This window comes from Amphimedon queenslandica, unplaced genomic scaffold (genome assembly GCF_000090795.2).
Source record: "Amphimedon queenslandica unplaced genomic scaffold, v1.1 AMPQUscaffold_13513, whole genome shotgun sequence".
Lineage (NCBI taxonomy): Eukaryota > Metazoa > Porifera > Demospongiae > Haplosclerida > Niphatidae > Amphimedon > Amphimedon queenslandica.
Window position 1 is genome coordinate 59,412 of NW_003546251.1, and position 22,250 is coordinate 81,661.

The window sequence follows — 22,250 nt, forward strand, 5'->3', positions numbered from 1 at the left end:
GGGGTAGCTATTTATACCATACCCTACAACCAGTCTAGAAACAAGCCAGTTTGGCAGTTTATACCACCCCAGGTCAAACAAGTTTAAGTTTTAGCATGACATCAGCTATATCTATGTGAACACTTCCAATGCAGATATGATGATACATGAGATATAGCCCACTTACATCAGGTCAAACTGGTTTATGGTTATATATATAGGCGATGCCCTTTAATTAAAGAAGTTTAAAACCAGTTTAGATGTTTACATGTGTACTGTGCACTTCCAATGCAGTTTGAACCACTTCAGGCAGCTGGAGTGGTTTAAACCACCCTACCTGAAGTGCATTGGAAGTGTAGCAGCCACCCCTACCTGAGGTAGTCTGACTAGTGAGGTGGTTTAAACTGCATTGGAAGTGTATGTACACAATGTAGCCACCCTAATGAATAAATATTTAGTAGGTGTGGCTCTATTTTATGGGCGGGGCCAAAACATGGCTGCCACTTGAGAAGGAGGAATTTTGTTTATATCGCCAGTTTTTTAGAGATAGGGAAGAAAATGGCTAGCCACATTGATGAAGTAAGGAGTACAACATCAGGAGGGACAATTCCCTACCCAACTGCTCATGATCGGCTCATGACTGAACTAGAATCCAGTGAAGGACAACTTGGAGCTATTATTAGGTATGGAAGTATCTATAACTTCAGTAACACTACTTATTAACCGTTCCAATGCCTCTTTTGATCTTTGGCCTAATTTTTAGAATTCATAAAAAATCTAATTTTAATCGGAATCAGTTCAAACTTTCTACGCAACATAAGTACATGTATATGTATCAGGAAAAATTATAAAAATCGAGGATTCTTTACTTTTCAATTTTGTCAAAATTTGGTCCGAGACCATGTACTATAGTACAGGGTCTTTGGCCTGATTTTGGAGCAACTTTAAAAATTCATAAAAAATCCAATTTCAATCGGAATTAGCTCAAACTTGAAACACAACATAGGAACATGTATATGTATCAGAAAAACGTATAAAAATGTAGAATTCTTGCCTTTTTATTTTTGACAAAATTTGGTCTTTGACCTGATTTTTTTCACAATTTGTATTATCAGTACAGGCTATGTTTAAACTCTTGCTATATTGACCTTTATCAATGAGGTGGGTGGAGTCATAACAATTTTAGCTAAAACAATAATAATTATTTATTTAATGAAAACTTAACAATAACAATGATGAGAGTACTCTTGATATAACAATGATACTTGAACTCTAATAAACTGCTAATGGACACACTACACACTACACACAGAGACAGTTAAGTTATTTAGTCAGGCAGCATCTCTTCCTTGTCCTACCACTTCTCTCCACTTCCATAACGTGGCGTGTATCCTTTATTGGTGTTAGTATCACCAGCACTCTGAGCTCTGGCGGCAAAGGATCCTTTGGGCGTTTGACCACCTGTCTTTGGGGCTTGGCTACTTTGAATACGAGCAGCTGCTTGCTGACTCATATAAGTCTTCTTTCCAGAATCAGACATCTTTTCTAGTTAAGACAACTTCTTGTTTATAAGGGGATTTTTTTTCTATTGAATGAAGCTAAGTTGTTATAAATGAATAACTATTCATAGCATACCTTATATGGGTGGCTATTATTCAAGGAGACTACCGTAATTCTCTTAATTATATTCATAATTTATAGTAGCAGGAAATAAACTTTAGTGTGTTGTTTTAGTTAAGATAATATTTAATTAAAATGAAAGCCTAGCAATAACAAAGCTATAACAAACTACTAATGGACAAACACACAAGTTAAAAGTTAGTTCAAAGTATTCAGCCTGCTAGCTCTTGCTGCAGCTACACCTGTGACAGAATCCTATCACTTTCCTCCATCTCCTGGTGGCGAAGTGAGTCCTTTATTGACATTTTTATCAGCTGCACTTTGAGCTTTAGCGGCCCAGGAACCTTTTTCAACCCTTCCGTCATTCTTTTTCGCTTCAGTACTTTGAATGCGTGAAGCATCGTCCTTTGTCATTAATTTCTTTCCAGAGTCAGACATCTTTTGTAGTAAAGAGTAGCTTCTTTTGTAGTAAAGAGTATAGCTTCTTTTGTCAAGATAGAGAGTAGTTTCGAGTAGTTTTTTGTGTTTCCTCTATTCCCAGTTCAGGAGAGATGGTTTGGTACTAGCCCTGTCTCTTATTTATACCCTATACAGCAGTTAGGTGTCTATTTCAATGGGAAATTGCATTTTGAGATTTTTTATGTGTAAGACATATTAATGATATTCATAGGTTAATTGTAATTGTATATTCATAGACCTTGTCATATTATTATTATTAATAACAGACTGTGAGATGCAAACGTTGCATTATGTGGAATATCTCATGTTGTATTAGTTCATTATTATTGGAAATACAGTGTAGCAAGAGAGATTGGCTTTTGACTAATTATAATTTAAAAGTAGCATAATAATTGTGACCAGCACTAGCAGAATTAGCAATAATACTATGATACATTGTATATAATACATGTACATGTATGCAGCAGTCAAGTTTATAGCAATCAACGTACACGTAACTACATGTACAGTGTTTCAGTTTTTCCCTTCATTTTTCTCTAATGCTTTTTTCATTCTTTCAAGCTGTTCCTGTCTTTCTGGGGTTGGGTTCTCTTCCTGCTTCCTCTCAACCCTGTCAATAGCTGGCTGAGTTGTTGGCACTTTCTTTTCCTTTCCTGGCATCTTTCCCTGGTTGTCTTTCTCTTCTTTCTCTTTAAGCTCTGTCTCTGATGAAATGAGTTGCTTGTTGCGCAACAACTGTTAATTTTGTCACTCTTTTATACAGAGAAGCACATTGTTTATTATTAATGTCATTCTACTGAAGTGGTTTCTTAACTGGAAGCATTTACCAAATGATATTCACATGTTATCATTATCACCAATCTAATGATATTCACACTTTCTTGGTTGCCTACCATACACAGAATGCAATAGTACTTGGAATATATGATATTCCTGTTCATATACTAATGCAATAAAATTTTCTTATAATGCACATGTATGCTTACTTGAGTACTGCATGTTCAAGTTTTATGATGAATTAAACTTAATTTTATCTCTTCCTCTTTTGTCTTCTGTAGGTCGCTGTATGATGATAAAGATCAAGATGATTTCCTTTCTAGTCTTTCAGGAAGGATCAAGCAACACGAGAAAGACATTGAAAGAATGTGTAACAAGAACTATCAGGTATGGCATCTCAACTACCTAATTAACTGCGTGGGTGTGTACTGATGTACATGTGTAGGTTGCAGAAATTATTTTTAAAATTATTTTCTTTTAGAATATTTTTAATGTCTTTGTTTGTGTAGGGTTTTATAGAGTCTGTCACTCACTTGGTGAAGGTGAAGTCTGAAGCTCACAAGCTCAAGAGCAAAGTAATGGAAGCTGACAAGAGGATACAAGACAGTGGGAATGAGGTACAGTACGTACAGTAATACTGTCTACAGTGAGATCCATTGATCAATGTGTACATGTATTCTATTTCCTTACAATTATATGGACATGCAATGAGTTATTATTTTATTTTTTAGCTTTTAAAAGATCTTAAGGATCTCCACACATCCCGTGCCATTCAGAACAACATAACGTCAACCATTGAGACACTAACCCTCTGCATTCCAGGTACACTAGACAGTTCATAGTAATTATTAATTACACTGTATTATGGTACACAGTGCATGGTAATTATTATGCTTCATATTGCCTGACATTACTCTATTCTATAACCTCATCATTCATTCTCTTTATTAGTTCTTGAGATGTATGGTAAACTCCAGAATCTAATGAAAGAGAGGCATTATTATTCCGCTTTAAAAACGCTCGAGCAGCTGGAGCATATTCATCTCCCTCGAGTGAGAGGATATATATTCTCTGAGCTCCTGGCGGAAGAGATACCAAGGATGAGGGACTCTATTCAGAAACAATCAATGTCTGAGCTTAAGGTAGAGGAGAGAGAAGGGAAGAGAAGAGAATGTACATGTACAAGTAATAATGATAGTGTCATGAGTACATGTACATACGTGTATTTTAAAGTGAAAATCTTTGCATCACCTTTTTCCATCTTACCTTACTATTGCTATGTATCATGTGATCTGTGATGTACACTTCTTCATTATGCTGCTGCTGCTAGCAGTAGTTGTATTATTACTATTGTAGGTGTAGTGCATGCATGCGTACATCTTCTTGTCTGTGATAGAATTATTATACTTATTGACTGGCGTCAGTCTGCTCCAGAGCTAAGTTGTTTAAGTAATGGAATAATATTGGGATATTGTTATTCTTTTTATGCACATTCTTGTGGCTAGTCTGGTCAGGCTTGTTTGCAGGTTCTTATCAAATTTGGCTTTGGTTAAAGAAAGTGTTTTAGAAACAGTCTTTTCAAGTCATTTTTGTATTTTCAAGGATCAGACCTAAATAGGTTTAATGTTATAATGAGTAATTATGGACCAAAATATTTCCTTCATTCTTCGTCTTGTTTCACTTTCATGTTCTTTTGCTTTAAAAGCCCGAGAGCAAAGGGTGACGAAACATCAACAAATCAGACGAAGAAAGACTCAATTTAGTTCAGTATTCTACAGAATATGAACAAGCTCAATATGATGCTCTTTCTTGCCCTCACTTCCTTTGTAACACTGTTACCTGCTACGGTCAGTGCTACAGCACCTTCATGCTTGATTGGTAAAAGTTTTCGATTCACATCAAAGAATTATCCCGGACGCTACATGCGTCATAGGGACAGCCAGATGTGGCTCGATGCTCATGATATTTCACACCTCTACTGTCTTGACAGCGACTTCACCATCGTCCCAGGTCTGGCTGGAGAAGGAATCAGTTTCGAGTCTAGGAACTTTCCTGGGCACTACATTCGTCACAATCATATAGGTGAGTGCAACATTGGGCGGAATGACAGGTCTGGTATCTTCAAGAAAGATGCAACATGGCTACCTGTAGCTGGTCTTGCTGATCCTTATGGATTCACTTTTGAGTCTTTCAATTATCGTAAGTGTTACCTGAGGCACCAGGGATCCAGGATCAAGATTAGCGAATTTGTGAACTCTGAGTTGTATAAGGATGATGCCACGTGGTATCCTGTTGAAGCTTGTGCCACCTGTCCAGCAAGCACAGCACAAGTTGCGTCAGAATATGGCAACAGTCCTTATGGAGAGATGGAGATGGAGCAGCCTATTGCTAAAGAAGAAGTTCCAGAAAGGTTTCATTATTGAAGAAAATTAGAAACTACCTAAAAGCATTAGGCTGATAGTGTAGTGCTATATATGGCATAGGACTTTCAATTTTATAGGACTTTTTATTAGTGTTAGCTTTATGGTAGGAATTTTTCTGTCTTTTTTTATTGCAAATAAAACTTTTGATTCAGTCAAATGTCAACTATAAAGGAGGAACTTGCTCTGCATCTATTGCATGTAAATGCAGTGTGTGCAATTTTTGCTATCATTTTGCTTTCAAGGCTCTATTTTTAATGTTTAATGGAGCTCTACTATGTATCTTATACTATATATTAACACTGCATTTACTTTGTGCATTTAAACTTTATGGAGCTAGCTTTGCTCCATGTGATAGCAAGAGTGCAGCATTATGCAGAGAAGTCATATAACAGCTGCATTGTGATGAAATATACAGAAGAAAGGCAAAAGGTGACAGGCAGGAAATAGATTATCATTGTATGGTTTTCCTTCTTAAGGAATAAATAATGTGTATACTCAATCCTACTTCCTGTCCTTGAGCACAAGCAGACAGACAGTCAGACAAACTCATGAGATTAGAGACAGACAGATAGACTACCACCCTCAGGGTTTTGCCCATTATTAAATCACAACAGGAATTCCTTCCTTTTTTTCTTTCTATAAAAACTCTAAAGCTAGTAAAGCAAAGAATTATTAAGAAATCCAAATATGAAACTCACTGTAATGCTCTGTCTTGCTCGCTCTTCTCGTAAGCCTTTGTTAGCTCCTGCCAAACCTGTAGACCCTTCGAGTTTATTTGGTAGAAATTTTAGAATCTTATACAAGGCTAATCCTGGGTATTATATTCTTAACAGGGATCAATACATGTGGATTAATTCTACCGGAGAGAATTCAAAGCACTACCGTTATGTTACTGACATAAAAATCGTTCGTGGTCTTGCTGGAGAAGGTACTATTAGCTTTGAACGTAGTACGAACTATGGAGTCTATGTTCATAGCCTCATTTATTATGGTAAAGTCTGGCAGTGCATGCTTAACAGGATTTACGATGGTAGCTCTTGGCTCAGAGAAGATGCATCATGGATACCAAGACAAGGTTTGGCTGATCCTTATGGACTCTCTTTTGAGTCTTTTAAGCACTCTGGGTATTTTATGAGGCCTGAGGATTTCAAGTTAAAGATTAGCCCCTTTAAAGATACTCACAGCTATAGGAATGAGGCCACCTGGTATCCTCTACCAGTTTCAAAAGTTTTGTCAGAATCTGCAGATAATGACGAGACTCTAATAGCTAATCACCTTGCCAATGGAAAAGAGATTCCAATTGCAAAAGAACTGGACCATATTCCAGTGAAAGACAAATAAACTCAAGAGGAATTTAGTTATAATTTAGTAGACATTTCGTAGCAATTTTATGTATGACTTTTTCTGATGTATTTTGATTCAGTGATGCAGTTTACAGACTTGTTATACATGAAATATTGCGAGCTCTTTGGCTATTGCTTTATTATTATTTATCTATGTTAAAATTCAAGTGTTTAAACTTAACCTCAGACCCAGTGGCATCAACAGCCTTTAAAGCAATCAAAGTTAAGCAACAATGTTGTCACATCCAAAATTACAGTTTCCCTCAATTTTTTGATGACTCCTGACAACCAACTTACAATTTCCTATTTTTAAGAAGGAACTGACAGTTACTAGCTGCTAAGAGTACTCTTTGAAATGTGCTGTATTTGGTATTCACTTACCTTTCAATCAAACACTTCTGTCAATTCATTGAAGGCAGGATATTCTATGTTTCTACCTATCACAAACCTCTCACATTCTCTTTGGCTACTCTACCTGTTACACACCATCAAAAGCTTGTCATCTCTCAATTCACAACTAAGGTCAGACATGTGAAAGGTTCAAACAGCCCAGTAGCAGATGCTCTATCCATTATAGACATCAATACACTACAACAGACCAGTGGTATTGATTTCAGAGCAATGGCGGTCGCTCAAAAGACAGACCCTCTGAGTCATTGGAAACACTCTAATCATCTCTTGCTCTCAACCTTACCACATTGTGCTATTATAAAAATAAAAATTGATAATCCTTATCAAGGATTATCAACCTCTAATGAACCTTATTAACCTCTAATTGCCTGGGAATGTACTTATTACATCCTAGTGGTAAATCAGTTATTTATGAAGCAATCTAATTGGTCAATTACAACTAGGCATGGTAGAAGTTGGTTATACAACTATTTATGGCCTTATCAACCTCAGGCCTACAGCCCTCAGTATGATAATTGTGAAGGCAATAGATACCTCCGCCTTTTTGTATAACCTTTACTAATTGTGTTCACATGTAACTGTGGTTAAATCAGTTTATAATGCTACCATATTGTAGCCACCTATTACCTGAGGTGGTTTAAGGCCTCCATACACTAGGCAACATGTTGCTAGTATGGAGGGCTTTAGATAAGTCGGTTTGCATTGAAATTGTCCACACTAAACTGGTTTATTTCTAAACCGGTTCCAAACTGCTTTGAGGGCATAGTGCAAACAGGGCTTCAGGTAGTAGTTGGTCTGAGATAATCAAACCGGTTTAGATACTGAAGCAGCTGTATTATGATCTGAAAGTACACTAAAATCAAAACATTTCCTTCAAGCAATCCTCTGCTTTCTTGCTATAAAAACTCGGCAACTGGAGGCTGAGAGACATCAGTGTTAAAGTGGAAACAAGAAAAGAGAATCAATTGCGGAGAAGATTCAGTCATGAAGGTCACTCTAGTCTTGTGTCTTGCACTCTTTTCCCTTGCTGTTTTCCTGCCTCCTTCCAATGCCATTAAGGTTTCAAACTTAGTTGGTAAAACTTTTAGATTTGTGTCCAAGAACTATCCTGGATACTTCATGCGTCACAGAAGCTACCAGATGTGGCTCGATCGTAGTGACAGCAGGCCACTCTACCGAGCTGACAGCTCCTTCAAAATTGTTCCTGGTCTGATTGGACATGGTACTGTCAGTTTTGAGTCCAAGAACTTTCCTGGACACTACATTCGTCACTCTGGATACTTGTGCTACATTCATAAAAGTGATGGTTCTACCCTCTTCAAGAAAGATGTATCATGGATACCTGTACCTGGTCTTGCTGATCCTTTGGGATACACTTTTGAGTCGTTCAATTACCGTAAGTGTTACATGAGGCATCAGGGATACAGGGTGAAGATTAGTTCATTTCAAAACACCGACCTCTACAAGAATGATGCCACATGGTATCCTGTGCCAATTCAAGTTATGCTAGAATCTGCAGATAGTGAGGAGCTACCAATGGAGGAGTATAACCCAACCAATGAAGAGGAGGCTCAGCCAATTGAAAATGAAAAGCCTATGGAGAATTTTCCAGTGGAAGAAGATGCTCCAGCTCACCTTTATTGAACAAAGGAACTAACTGAAAGCATTAGGCTTATGGAAACTAGTAGTAGTATAGGACATTATTTTTAGTAGGACTTTTTATTTTGTAGTGTATTTCATCTCTAGCATTTTTATGTCAAAATGAATTTTTGATTCAGTCAAATAATGATATAGAATTGCATTGCAAAGCAGCAACTTATGCGTATCATGTTACTGTATATATAGCTTGAGTATAATGGCTCTTTAAACTTACATGTATTGCATAAAATTTTTGCAAGCTACCATTGGTTATTGCATATAATAACATTAGCAAAGGATACATGCTGCAATATTTCTGCATAAACATCATTATGCCATAATTTATTGCTTTAGAATTTTTGATTCTGTCAAGAGATGCTAATAATGATATTAGCATAGCTCCAATTGCATTGCAACGCGTGAATGCACCCATATAAGTGCAGTCATTTACTTGGCTGCATGAAAATTATTTCATGATATATTTTCCAATGTAATAACAATAGCAAAATAGCTACAATATTTTTGTGCAAAGATCAATTACAATTTCTTCTTCATTATCATTTTATAGTTACTACATAGTACTGATGAGTTACATTTTCTATGCAACTAACATACTCCCAGCGAGTATTTTTTGATTGTTTTGTTTATTTTATTGCATCAAGGCATTTTCTTCTGGCAATCCTTGGAAGAAAGTCTTCCTTTTCCTCCTTTTTTCTTGCTATAAAAACAGCAGCTGGAGGCTGAGAGACATCAGTATTACAGTGGAAACAAGAAAAGAGAATCAATTGCAGAGAAGATTCAGTCATGAAGCTCACTCTATAGTATAGTCTTGTGTCTTGCACTCTTTTCCCTTGCTGTTTTCCTGCCTCCTTCCAATGCCATTAGGGGTTCAACCTTAATTGGTAAAACTTTTAGATTTGTGTCCAAGAACTATCCTGGATACTTCATGCGTCACAGAAGCTACCAGATGTGGCTTGATCGCAGCGACAGTAGGCCACTCTACCGTGCTGACAGCTCCTTCAAAATTGTTCCTGGCCTGAATAAAATACGTGGTACTATCAGTTTTGAGTCCAAGAACTTTCCTGGACACTACATTCGTCACTATGGATACTTGTGAAGTTGTGCTACATTCATAAGTGTGATGGTTCTACCCTCTTCAAGAATGATGCATCATGGATACCTGTACCTGGCCTTGCTGATCCTTATGGATACACTTTTGAGTCGTTCAATTACCGTAGGCATTACATGAGGCATCAGGGATACAGGGTGAAGATTAGCAAGTTTTGTAACACTAACCTCTACAGGAATGATGCCACGTGGTATCCTGTGCCAACTCAAGTTATGCTAGAATCTGCAGATAATGAGGAGCTGCCAATGGAGGAGTATAACCCAACCAATGAAGAGGAGGCTCCAATTGAAAATGAAGAGCCTGCAGAGAATTTTCCAGTTGAAGATGATGCTCCAGCTCAAGAAGAAGAAGAAGTCAATAATTGAAGAAAAGGAACTAACTGAAAGCATTAGGCTTAGAAACTAGTAGTAGTATAGGACATTGTTTTTAGTAGGACATTTTATTTTTGTAGTCTATTTCATGTAAGACTTTTTCTCTATCATTTTTTTTGTCAAATAAAATTTTGATTTAGTCAAATAATGATATAGAATTGCATTGCAAAGCAGCAACTTATGCAGTATGGATTGCATAGATGTGGTCAGTGGTTCGAATCCGGTCGGGACTACTGACTAAAACTATGCTGCAATGTTTGATAATAACTTTTGCATGCTATAACTTGAATATATAGCACTGCATGAAATATTTTATTTGCTATTGCATATAATGACAATAACAAGAGATACATACCACAGTATTTCTGCACAAAAATCATTATTTTGATGAGCTACGTGTTCCATTAATTTTTTTGTGTTGCTATTTTGTAGGAGTATTTGACTAAAGTGAGAGATGTGTCTGTTGTAATTGGAGAAGTAGCTATGCATCAGGTACTATACCATATAATTGAAAAGGAGGAAAGAGAGAGAGGGGGGGGAGAAAGGATGAAGAGAGATGAAGATGTTACATGTCTTTAAACTTTATTAAATATTTCACATTAACTCTAAAGGTTCAGAGATTAGCTAGACTAGAATTATCAAGCAATGTGCGTCAGTTGCTGTTGAAGGATGAGTCCATTAAAGTGGAAACAGCTTCTACTCAAGACATTGTTGATTTCTCTCCAGTTTACAGATGTCTGCACATTCACTTTGTTCTGGTAAAGTTATAAATTATTTAGCTGTATGTGTGTATATGTATGTGTAGGGAAGAAGAGATCATTTTATTGATGATTATAGAAATGAAAGGAGACAGCAGCTCAGATTGGCCATTAAGCCTCCAACAAAAGTGCACATGACCTCACATCTCTTTCCACTCTCTCTCTCTCTCTCTCTCTCTCTCCCTCTCTCTCTCTGTCTCTCTCTTTCTCTTTTCTTAGGTTGATGACATACAAGAATTCAAGCGCTATTTCTTCCAAATAGTCGGGTAATTAATTATTAGACCTCCATGTCAATGGATCTGTTACTACACTTTGCCATCATTTTTAGATTCTTTGTTGTTGAAGATACAATATTACACACCTGTCAGAGCAGCTCTGGTGGTCATAAAGACGAGACTGAGCAAGGTCTTATGTCTCAGCAGGTCCTCGATGAGTTTTGGGAAATGGCTACATCTGAAATGCTTTCAGTCCTGAGGCATCATTGTGTAAGATAAATAATTGCATGAAATTCTTGTTAGACTTATTTGTTTGTTCATTTTGATGGCTATGCACAAGAGTTTTGACTTTTGTAGAAATGAAAGCATGATTTATTGTGAATTTACTCACTGACAGCTCTTAAGTTTTGATAATTTTTCCAGATGTGTTTATTATTATTATTATTATTATTATTATTATTATTATTATTATTATTTCAGCTTCCTTTGTTTTTTTTAATTGTCTATAGTTACATTGCCAAGATAATCATCTTTTACTGAAAATAAAGCAATTGATAGTTTGGTTTTGCCATACTGTTATGGTAAGTATGGAAGTGAGGAGAAACAAGCATTGTTACTGTGTCTATCTATCTTATACTGCATGTAACACCTAGTAGCTTCCTGTAGTATGTGGGGAGGCTTTTGGTCATAATTTTAAAGCAACTCCTTGTTTTTGTATAAATTCAATTGCAATGCAGAGAATAGATACCATTATTGGAATGTGTACTGACCTTATTATCTCACTGTGTATAGGGCTATGGATTTAATAATGACAAGTTGTATGAGGTAGCACTTGAGATAAGGTAAAGACTACAAGTTGAACCTACTGTACATGCTTTAACCTCTTTCTTGTTTGTTCTTCTCTTAGGGAACATTATGATGAACTTCTTATGAAAACAAATGCTGATGCTTTCAAGTAATCAGACAGACACTTTTGATTCAAATCAATCAATGGTTCCCTTTATTTAGGAATCTCCTTGCGACTGATGACTATACTCCAGTGATAGTGGAGACTGATCAGCACTTTCAAGGTATCATGGAGATGTTCAATTACAAGGACCTTCAGATTCATCACGAGCCGTTTCCTAAAAAACTCCCCTTCTCCTCTATGGTTATACAGATATATGAACAAGTGAGTCGGTGTATAAACATGTATATATTTTATTTTATTTTATTTTATTTTATTTTATTTAGATTAAATCTTTCATTAGCTCAAGTTGGGGATATTCTGACAGGCTCAATTTAAGGTTTTATTATTTTTTCTAATTTTTATTTACATTAAAAATGTCAAAATTTTGACAAATACCCAAGGCTATAGCCCATGGTTTTTTCCAAAAAATGGCTCCGAAATCACCCCCAATTTTTATTATATTTTCTGATACATATTGATGTTCTTATGCTGTGTAGAAAGTTTGAGCTGATTCCGACTTCAATTTTTCAAGTTACGGCCATTTTAAAAAAGTGCCAAAATTCTGAAAAATACCCAAGGCTATAGCCCATGGTTTTTTCCGAAAAATGGCACCAAAATGACCCCCACTTTTTATTTCATTTTCTGATGCATATTGATGTTCTTATGCTGTGTAGAAAATTTGAGCCGATTCCGACTTCAATTTTTTAAGTTACGGCCATTTTAAAAAAAGTGCCAAAATTCTGAAAAGTACCCAAGGCTATAGCCCATGATTTTTTTCAAAAAATGACTTCGAAATGACCCCCAATTTTTATTACATTTTCTGATACATATTGATGTACTTATGCTGTGTAGAAAGTTTGAGCTGATTCTGACTTCAATTTTTCAAGCTACAGTTATTTTAAAAAGCGAACCAATTTTTAAAAAATATTTCATGTTTGCTTGAAATTTTTATTACATTTTTAATGCTCTTTCTTCAGTCGTACTGAGATTGATCAAGCTGTTCGTAGATCAGTTAATCTACTACTCACCAAATCACTCAGCGGTTAGTTTATTATTAATACTCTACTCATTATTATTATTATTGTTATTATTATTATTATTATTGTTGTTGTTGTTATTATTATTGTTATTATTATTATTATTATTATTATTATTATTATTATTATTATTATTATTTTTATTATTACTTTATTATCCCATTGTTACTATCATTATTGTTTCTTTACAGGTTGTCTGGCTACTCTAATTACTAAAGACAAGTTGACCATCAGACAGGTTTAAATTCATTTTTAAAATTAATAAATAATAATTATTAAAATCACAAGCACAATAACCATTATTTCCTCTTTTTTCTCCAGCTGGTCCAGCTGTGGGTTAATCTAGACCAGTGGGAGGAAGCTGAAGAGGATTTGGACATGTACATAGCTTCTGTCACCAAGTCAGTATTAATTATTATTATTAATTTTATGTTTTATTATTAACAATTTTATATTATTAATTTTTAGAGTACCTCGGTCTGATGCTGCTGGAGTCCAGTCTCGGCTTTATGGGTTCTCTGTCTTCAAAGTGAGGAGGTTTTGTACTTATATAATTAACAGATCTCCCTTCCCCTCTCTCTCTCTCTCCCTCCCTCCCTCCTCTTCCTTAGGATGCAAAGCAAAGCACTCAGGCTAAAATATCCACTAAACTCGAGGATCAGATCAGTGAGTTGATGGAAGGTGTGGTCTACGACTGGACTCCAAAGGAGCCTATTAAAGAACCCACTGGTGCACTTGGAGACGTCATTCGGTTCATGAAATCAACTTTTGAATTACTGTCAGCCACTCCAGTAAGGAAATAGATGAAGCTAGATGTACAAATGCTCTTTTGTCATTTTCCTTCTACAGACTAAGATTATTGATGATCTCTGTATTCACATCATACAGCATCTCATTGGTTTGATGGAGAGGATTCTTCTCTCTGATAGAGTAATGATCAATAGTTATAAATATTATGTGTAGGTATTTTTGCTTTTTTTTCTACTCATGGTTAGGTCCAGCGTGTTAGTATGGAGGGTCTCAGAAGTTTTGGAGTTGATGTGAAGTATCTTGAAGGTAATGCAGAATTATTATTATTATTATTATTATTATTATTATTATTGTTGTTGTTGTTGTTGTTGTTGTTGTTGTTGTTGTTGTTGTTGTTATTATTATTATTATTATTATTATTATTATTATTATTATTATTATTATTATTATTATTATTATTATTATTATTATTATTATTATTATTATTATTATTATTATTATTATTATTGTTATTATTATTAATTTTTATTTATAGATTTTGTGAGGAACACGGCCAGCCAGATGATACCCTGCCTCAGAGAAGGAGGTAATGGGCACACTGGAGGAATGGCCGACCCCATCTTTGCTAGACTCAATCAGGTTAGCTTATCTTACACTTGAGCTACCCTTACTCTCCATCTCCTGTTACCTCTTCTCTTCTCTTCTCTGCAGTTATTGAAAATGTTTTACGAAGGCTCCGGAGGAGCGTGGACCGACTACATCAGTGAACTCACTACAGTCGGTGCGAGAAAATTCCCTTCAGTTCCACCAGAAGATGTCCACAATCTGTTACAGAAGTAAGTCCAAAAACAAATGTATACATTTTGTACACATAAAAAGATTATTAACACATTACTGCTGTGTGTTTCCTGCTGCCCGTACTGCTATTATAATATTTCAGTTACAATTAATTACATGTACCGTGTGTGTGTGTATGTGTGTATTAGGATACTAGAGTGCGAACGTAAAAAGAAAAAGAAGTTTCATCAAGGAATGTCGGCTCTCAAAGAGCGCCTCAAATACTACGAGCTCTTGTTGAAGAGGCTTCAAGACATAATGGATGATAGAAGCAGTGGCATACACTAATAGAGACTCATACACACATTGACACAAGTAGCCGTAGCCCCTCCTCATTCTATCCATGCCTCACTTAGCAGCTAAAGCACACTGCACTGTAATGTAGCACCTTTTGTAGCATATTACAGGTCCTTAATTTTGTAATTTTTGTCTTTCTTTTTTTCTAATTGCATAATGATTTTTAGTCTCTATTGTTAATATTATTATTATTGAAAATGATGGTTGCATGAGTGTAGCAGTGTGTGTGGTATGATTGAAATTCATTGTTAGACTGAGAGAGGACGAGATCAGGAAGAAGACTCGTGCAACGAAAGTGACTAACAAGTTTAAGTCTAAGAAAGAGCCAAATCCGGTCAAGATAGCTCTGAAACAAATTGAAGAGCACCTACAGGTAATTTCTTGTTGCTCTACCGAATGATTCTTTTCTCTTTATTTATTTATTATTTTTTGTTTCTTTAATTTTATTGTTGTTATATTAGGAGAAAGGTACAACTGATTACATGGTTGGTTCAAGGCTGGCAATGAGTAACAGAGCCCCTTCAATGTCAAGAGGATCTCCTGTCCTCTTTCACAGAGACAGCACTTCCCGCCCAAAGACAGCTTCACAATCAAGTGGAACCTCAAAATAAAGCACAAGCTTAAACGCTTTTAACATGTGTGTGTGTGTGTGAATCAGAATAGCAGTACTATTATTAATGTAACTCAATCATTTGTGTGTTAGCATGAATCAGTATCTATCTCTGACAATATAGTGTGTTATGTTACGTATTAACTTCTCAGTATTGCATTTGCATTCATTTTTTTAATAGAAATGAAGTTTTTTTAAACTGCAGATACTTTAGCTAATAAAAAATAAAATAAAGAAAAAGAATAAATGAAATGTGACAAAAACTATGAAACGTGTAACAAATTTAGCTTTAAAGTGATAAAATACAACACACAGAGTTCAGTGCTAGTCCAGCCACTGTATGATGGCATCATTAAACACGGTCTGATTGGTGTGCCAGTGAGTGTGCTCAACTCCTGGTATCTCGTACACTTTAATTTTACCGGCATTGTTGAGTGTTTGGAGTCCTATTACGTCATTAGTGTAGTACTAGTGGAAGTAACAAGAAATAGCTTATTAGAAAGGTATCTTGTTAGAGATTAGAGGTGAGCTAAAATTAGCTTGATATTAGCTGTTGTCACCTTTTCAATGATCTGTTCACACCTCAAAAGTGAGAACAAGAACAGTAAGTTTAAATTTTATTTTTTTTAGTTTCATAAAGGCCATAAGTTCGATAGATGGCACTAAGAGCAATAAAAAGTTAAGTTCCATTTTTTAACAGAAAGTCAAAAAATTTATAGTCGGAATCAGCTCAAACTTTTCTACACAACATAAGGGTATCAATACGTATCAAAAAATATAATAAAAAGTGGGGGTGATTTCGGAGCCATTTTTTGGAAAAAACCATGGGCTATAGCCTTGGGTACTTTTCAGAATTTTGGCACTTTTTTAAAATGGCCGTAACTTGAAAAATTGAAGTTGGAATCAGCTCAAACTTTCTACACAGCATAAGAACATCAATATGTATCAGAAAATGTAATAAAAAGTGGGGGTGATTTCGGAGCCATTTTTTGGAAAAAACCATGGGCTATAGCCTTGGGTACTTTTCAAGATTTTGGCACTTTTTTAAAATGGCCATAACTTGAAAAATTGAAGTGGGAATCAGCTCAAACTTTCTACACAACATAAGGGCATCAAAAGACACCCCAAAAGACTTCTCTAGAAGCATTAGAAGGGAACCTCTAAAAGCTTTAATAAGAGCCAGCAGCCATTCATGCAAGTTGGTGAAAACAATCTCATGAACATTATAACATGCTTGCTTCCATGCACATAGTGTTGTGCTAGTTCCAACGGAACTAGAACTAAATCTATTTTAGTACACCTATTTTCTTCCTAGTTCTAGTTCCAAGAACTAGAACTAGAACGGAACTACATTGATACAAAAAACCAAAACTAGAACTAAAACTAGAATTTGACAAATTAAAGCACTGGAACTAAAACTAGAACTAAAGATTTAGCTATTAAGAACTTGAAACTAAAACTAAAATGTGCACTTGTAAATCACTAGAACTAAAACTAGAACTAAAACGCTACCCTTTTAATAACTGAAACTAAAACTAGAACTAAAATGGAGCCCTTTTAATAACTAAAACTAAAACTAGAACTAAAATGGTACCCTTTTGAATAACTAAAACTAAAACTAGAACTAAAATGCTACCCTTTTAAGTTATTTAAATTAAATTTCATTAAAAAAAATTATAAAAATCACCTAGAAATGGTGTATTAGTAGGACTAAAACTAGAACTATAAGGCCAGAATCAGAATTTGGCATGGAACTAAAATTAAAACTAAAACTAAAACGGAAGTACTAGTAGAACTAAATCTAGAACTGAAACTAGAAATGAAGTACTGGTAAAACTAAAACTAGAACTAAAACTAGAAATGGAGTACTGGTAGAACTAAAACTAGAACTAAAACTAGAACTAAAACTAGAAATGGAGTACTGATAAAACTAAAACTAAAACTAAAACTAGAAATGGAGTACTGGTAGAACTAAAACTAGAACTAAAACTAGAAATGGAGTACTGGTAAAACTAAAACTAAAACTAAAACTAGAAATGGAGTACTGGTAAAACTAAAACTAGAACTAAAACTAGAAATGGAGTACTGGTAGAACTAAAACTAGAACTAAAACAGAAAATAGAGTACTGCACAACACTACATGCACAATACTTGTGGCACAATTACCTCTTGCTCTGTCATGGTAACAATTTCTGAATCGCTCTTCTCCTTGTAAAAACCAAAATGACTATAAATGGAAGTGACAAGTAAACCAACTAACCTTGTGACACACACACACACACACGCACACACACACACACACACACACACGCACACACACCCACACACCTTGATTGCCATGGTGTGATAACTCCATCGTCAGGTCCACCGATAAATACCACCTGCTGCAGTTTCAATATGTTATCCTTGTATTCTAAAAACATCAGCTCATATCAATCCCTCAGTTAATAATAATAATCATCATTTGGCTACCTTGTGGTGCATTGTTAGTTATGGAGGGAAGGAACTTGTTTTTCGACAAATAGTCAGAATGATGGAACGGGTCTATGAAGAGAGAGAGAGAGAGAGAGAGAGAGAGAGAGAGTAGAGGAAGTGTTAAATATAAAAAGAAAGAAGACACTATTACCATTCCAGTAGTTTCCTACTGATATCTCTTGGCCAGCATCAGTATAAAAAAACCTAAGATAATGATCATGATAAATAAATTGATAATTATAACATTCAATTATCAATACATTCATTTCTGTTTCCAAAACTCACAAGTATATATTGTCCCTTGTGAAAGTTGGAAATAAGAAATTAAGATAATCTGTATCTATAAGGAAGGATTCGTTAATGAGATGCATTGTAGCAGCTGTTATTTTACCTCCAAATTGGCCAGCCTGAGGGCTAGAGAGGGATATGAATGTATGGACATTATGACCATACTTCTCAAGGACACCACGACAAACGAGACCACCTGGATAGCGATAGCATTATGGGAGTGTTTTGTAATATCAAAATGAAAGTTTTGTTAATCGACAAAGTCAATTGTATAGTAGTTGTAAATAAATTATTATGATTGAGTAAATATTGGCACAAGTAATTTCAACAACACCTTGTAACACTGTCAAGTAAGTAATACAGGTGACATAAGACAATTTTAAAGGCTTATTTTAGAATCTTCATAAAGACGTTACAAATTTTGTGCAATTTTTCATGTAAATTCAATTCAACTTAACTGCAGTGGTTGTAAATGTACTTGTATGTACCTTGTGAGTAGCAGACAAGGTTTACTCCATCTTTAGCTGCATCCATTACAGGTTTCATCTTTGAATAAACTCCTTTAACTTGATCATTCATATTAACAAGACTATTAGCGTCATTGTAATCACTGATATCAGTCACCTAGAGCACAGGGGGAGAGGTGTCAAGACAAGAGAGGGGAAGAAAAGGAAAGAAAAAGGAGAGGAGACGAACAACAACAGAGAGAGATGGTAATGGTTAATGATTAATGAAGTGGCCATTCGTCACAGTTTGGTCTACCTCGGTACCAGGGTGAGCTGTCTTGATCATACTAACAAACGAGTCCATGTCAGATGCTCCGGCTAGTACACCGTGCATCACAATCACTGGACGGTAAGAGACTGAGTGTCTCACTGAAGAGAACAGAACAAAGACTGCCAGCAATATCCTTAACATATCTAGGTACACTGTAGATCAGTGGCAAAGAGACAAGTTAAAAGTATGACTGTGTAATTGACTGAGTCAGCTACATTTTATATAATACCACACCTCTCTCAGATATTACCACATGCATGTCATGTTGCATAGTAATAAGCTTATGTTTCCTATTAAAGTTTGTGTGAGCATATCATATTTCCACCCTTTTCTGATACCACCCTTTTCTGATACCACCCTTATTTCAAGTTATCCCACTTTTTATTTGAGCTTTTCTTGCAAAAGTTGTGCAAAGAAGATCAAAAGAAGAATGGCGGATTCCAATCAGGACTATGCAGCTGAAAACAAAAATTTCGAAGAAATGGAGATCGACTATGATGGGAATCCACAGGAGTTTGATGTGCAGAGAAAGATACACATAGCAAGTGCACCTTATGAAAAGTTCCAGTGCTTCATTGTTGTTGGCTTGCTAGTGATAATATTAGCATTAAATTTAGTCCTAGTAGCTATTGGTAGTGCTAACCTCAATCAAGTGAGTGATCCTCCTCCAGCCTGCGATTCTAATGCAATAACTGGAGCTCTTATGAGCTCCAACAGTGACCAATTCTCTGGCCTTTCCCAAACACTGCAAGATCTTTCAGATCAGATTTCCAACCAGTCGGCATACACCGTTAACAACAGTGAGGCTCTCAATGATATAATGGAATCGACTTCGCAGCAACTGAAGAGTATCATTGGTTCTCTTACAACCATCGAAGGAACTACCACCGAAACTGCAGGGTCTGTGAATGACATACTGATTGGAGTCAATCAGATATTAAACATCACGAATGCATCCCAGCTACTCAATACGCTGCAAACTCTGTCTTGCCTTGATGTATACAATGCACAGCCCAACAGTCCTTCAGGCTACTACCACATCAACAGTGAAAATGTTTACTGCAATATGGACAATCTTTGTGGTCAAGGGGGCGGCTGGACAAGACTCGCTTATCTCAATATGGCAGATGGTACATCTAATTGCCCCACGGGTTTTAAGTATTATCAAACTGGAGGTGTGAGAGCTTGCGGAAGGCAAAGTAACCAAATTGGTTGCACAGGTACATCTTTCGATCTAACTCATTTAAGCTACTCCAAAGTCTGTGGAAAGGTGATTGGATATCAGTATGGTTCAACTGAAGGACTTCTTGGAAGCAACGGTAATATTGAGAGCCATTACGTTACCGGGGTTAGCATAACATACGGATCACCTCGTAATCACATATGGACACTAGTAGCTGGACTGAGACAGAATAACATCGATGGAGGGTTCTACAACTGCCCGTGCAGTCAAGGAAGCATACAGACAGTACCAGGTTTTATTGGCGATAACTACTACTGTGAATCTGGTAATCCTCATCTTGGTATTTTTAACCAGCTCTTTACAGATGATCCTTTGTGGGATGGACAAGGCTGCAGTACATTGGAGCAAAATTGTTGCACAAATAAAACTCTGCCTTGGTTTTATAGGGACTTTGGGGCTGTCTCCATCACCGATCCTATCGAGCTTAGAATTTGTGGAGATCAACCTGATTTAGAAGACTCGCCAGTAGGTTTATATGAGATCTACGTCAAGTAAAACTACTGATAAAACTTAGTATTATTATAGATACGATACGCTGCTTTTTTCTGCTCCCTCTAACATAGCATGCATATACATACACGCAGTATAAACTGCATTTTTCTGCTGTTCTACATTTTTTGATTGTAACATGCACTCTATCCTATGATTCTATTTCTGTACTGCTGACATGTAGAGCTATATAGTATTCATTGTGCATGCTTTAATATTATTTATAATACCACACCTCTCTAATAAAATACCTCTGTGATGCATAATGATTCCTATAAAAGTTTGTGTGGGCATATCATATTTCATATCCCACCTTTCATTTGAGTTTTTCTTGCAAAAGTTCTGCAGAGAAGATCAAAAGAAGAATGGCAGATTCTAAGGAAGCTGAAAACCAAAATTTCCAAGAAATGGAGATCGACTATGATGGGAATCAACAGGAGTTTGATGTGCAGAGAAAGATACACAACATAGCATATGTACCTTTGGAAAAGTTCCAGTGGCTCATAGTTGTTGGTCTTCTAGTGATACTAGTGGCATTAAATATCATTCTACTAGCCATAGGTAGTGCTACTCTTAATGAAGTGAACGATACTCCTACAGCTTCTCCAACAACTGATACTCTTATGAGTGACCCGCAATACTCTAACATAGTTGAAATGATCAATGAGACCAAAATGATGCAAGCATGGCTCAATCAACACTTCAACCGCAGCATGGCCTTCAATGCTAACCAATTCCTTGAGCTTTTCCAGGCACTGCAAGACCTTTCGGACCAGGCTACTAGTCAGACAGCTTATGCTGTTAACAACAGTGAGGTTCTCAATGATATAAGGGAATTGACTTCACAGCAACTGATAAGTATCATTGGTTCTCTTACAACCGTCGAAGGAACTACCACCGAAACTGCAGGGTCTGTGAATGACATACTGATTGGAGTCGATCAGATATTAAACATCTTGAATGCATCCCAGCTACTCAATTCCCTGCAAACTCTGACTTGCCTTGACGTATACAATGCACAGCCCAACAGTCCTTCAGGCTACTACCACATCAACAGTGAAAATGTTTACTGCAATATGGACAATCTTTGCGGTCAAGGGGGTGGCTGGACAAGACTTGCTTATCTCAATATGGAAGATGGCGCAGTTAATTGCCCCACTGGTTTTAAGTATTATCAAACTGGAGGTGTGAGAGCTTGTGGAAGGCAAAGTAACCAAATTGGTTGCACAGGTACATCTTTCACTCCAACTCATTTAAGCTACTCCAAAGTCTGTGGAAAGGTAATTGGATATCAGTATGGTTCAACTGAAGGAGTTCTTGGAAGCAACGGTAATATTAACAGCCATTACCTTGACGGGATTAGCATAACATATGG

The 22,250-nt window shown here is 36.2% G+C and overlaps 4 protein-coding genes across 4 annotated transcripts in view; 3 read left to right on the forward strand and 1 right to left on the reverse strand.

Moving 5' to 3' along the window:
• The first annotated feature begins 452 nt into the window (after positions 1–452).
• Positions 453–15,787, forward strand: LOC105315637 (exocyst complex component 6-like). The gene is made up of 26 exons (XM_020003135.1): positions 453–662; positions 3,117–3,222; positions 3,345–3,452; positions 3,567–3,657; positions 3,787–3,977; positions 10,583–10,642; positions 10,762–10,908; positions 10,956–11,036; positions 11,128–11,174; positions 11,237–11,393; positions 11,633–11,704; positions 11,916–11,965; positions 12,031–12,078; positions 12,132–12,294; positions 12,357–12,409; positions 13,050–13,114; positions 13,301–13,347; positions 13,431–13,510; positions 13,578–13,638; positions 13,721–13,900; positions 13,959–14,039; positions 14,105–14,165; positions 14,395–14,498; positions 14,571–14,695; positions 15,246–15,366; positions 15,455–15,787. Exons 1-26 carry the CDS (start codon positions 538–540, stop codon positions 15,602–15,604), a joined length of 2,574 nt encoding a protein of 857 aa, XP_019858694.1. The 5' UTR covers positions 453–537; the 3' UTR covers positions 15,605–15,787.
• Positions 7,681–10,288, forward strand: LOC105315632 (anti-sigma-I factor RsgI5-like). Its single transcript, XM_020003177.1, has 2 exons — positions 7,681–8,446; positions 9,923–10,288. The coding sequence occupies exons 1-2, from the start codon at positions 7,997–7,999 to the stop codon at positions 10,142–10,144; spliced, it is 672 nt and encodes a 223-aa protein (XP_019858736.1). The 5' UTR covers positions 7,681–7,996; the 3' UTR covers positions 10,145–10,288.
• Positions 15,788–15,792: 5 nt separating the features above from the next.
• Positions 15,793–19,356, reverse strand: LOC100640984 (lysosomal thioesterase PPT2-A-like). Its single transcript, XM_003383247.3, has 9 exons — positions 19,129–19,356; positions 18,855–18,990; positions 18,470–18,562; positions 18,364–18,418; positions 18,230–18,282; positions 18,076–18,147; positions 17,932–18,016; positions 17,770–17,830; positions 15,793–16,071 (listed from the first exon to the last, which is right to left on the reverse strand). The coding sequence occupies exons 1-9, from the start codon at positions 19,282–19,284 to the stop codon at positions 15,928–15,930; spliced, it is 855 nt and encodes a 284-aa protein (XP_003383295.1). The 5' UTR covers positions 19,285–19,356; the 3' UTR covers positions 15,793–15,927.
• A 1,862-nt stretch (positions 19,357–21,218) lies between these two features.
• Positions 21,219–22,250, forward strand: part of LOC109586937 (uncharacterized) — a 4,516-nt gene continuing 3,484 nt past the window's right edge. The window contains exon 1 of the mRNA XM_020003156.1: positions 21,219–22,244. Within this exon, the coding sequence (XP_019858715.1) occupies positions 21,241–22,244 (1,004 nt within the window). The 5' untranslated portion in view covers positions 21,219–21,240. The remainder of the gene's footprint in view (positions 22,245–22,250) is intronic.

Coding starts and splice junctions, on each gene's coding strand:
- LOC100640984 (XM_003383247.3), bottom strand. CDS start 19,284: ATGTTAAGGATATTGCTGGCAGTCTTTGTTCTGTTCTCTTCAGTGAGA. Junction 18,148..18,229: donor AGTAGGAAACTACTGGAATG/GTAATAGTGTCT, acceptor CTCTCTTCATAG/ACCCGTTCCATCATTCTGAC. Junction 17,831..17,931: donor ATCACACCATGGCAATCAAG/GTGTGTGGGTGT, acceptor TTCCATTTATAG/TCATTTTGGTTTTTACAAGG.
- LOC105315632 (XM_020003177.1), top strand. CDS start 7,997: ATGAAGGTCACTCTAGTCTTGTGTCTTGCACTCTTTTCCCTTGCTGTT. Junction 8,447..9,922: donor ATCAGGGATACAGGGTGAAG/ATTAGTTCATTT, acceptor TACAGGGTGAAG/ATTAGCAAGTTTTGTAACAC.
- LOC105315637 (XM_020003135.1), top strand. CDS start 538: ATGGCTAGCCACATTGATGAAGTAAGGAGTACAACATCAGGAGGGACA. Junction 11,394..11,632: donor CAGTCCTGAGGCATCATTGT/GTAAGATAAATA, acceptor AATTGTCTATAG/TTACATTGCCAAGATAATCA. Junction 14,499..14,570: donor TCTTTGCTAGACTCAATCAG/GTTAGCTTATCT, acceptor TCTTCTCTGCAG/TTATTGAAAATGTTTTACGA.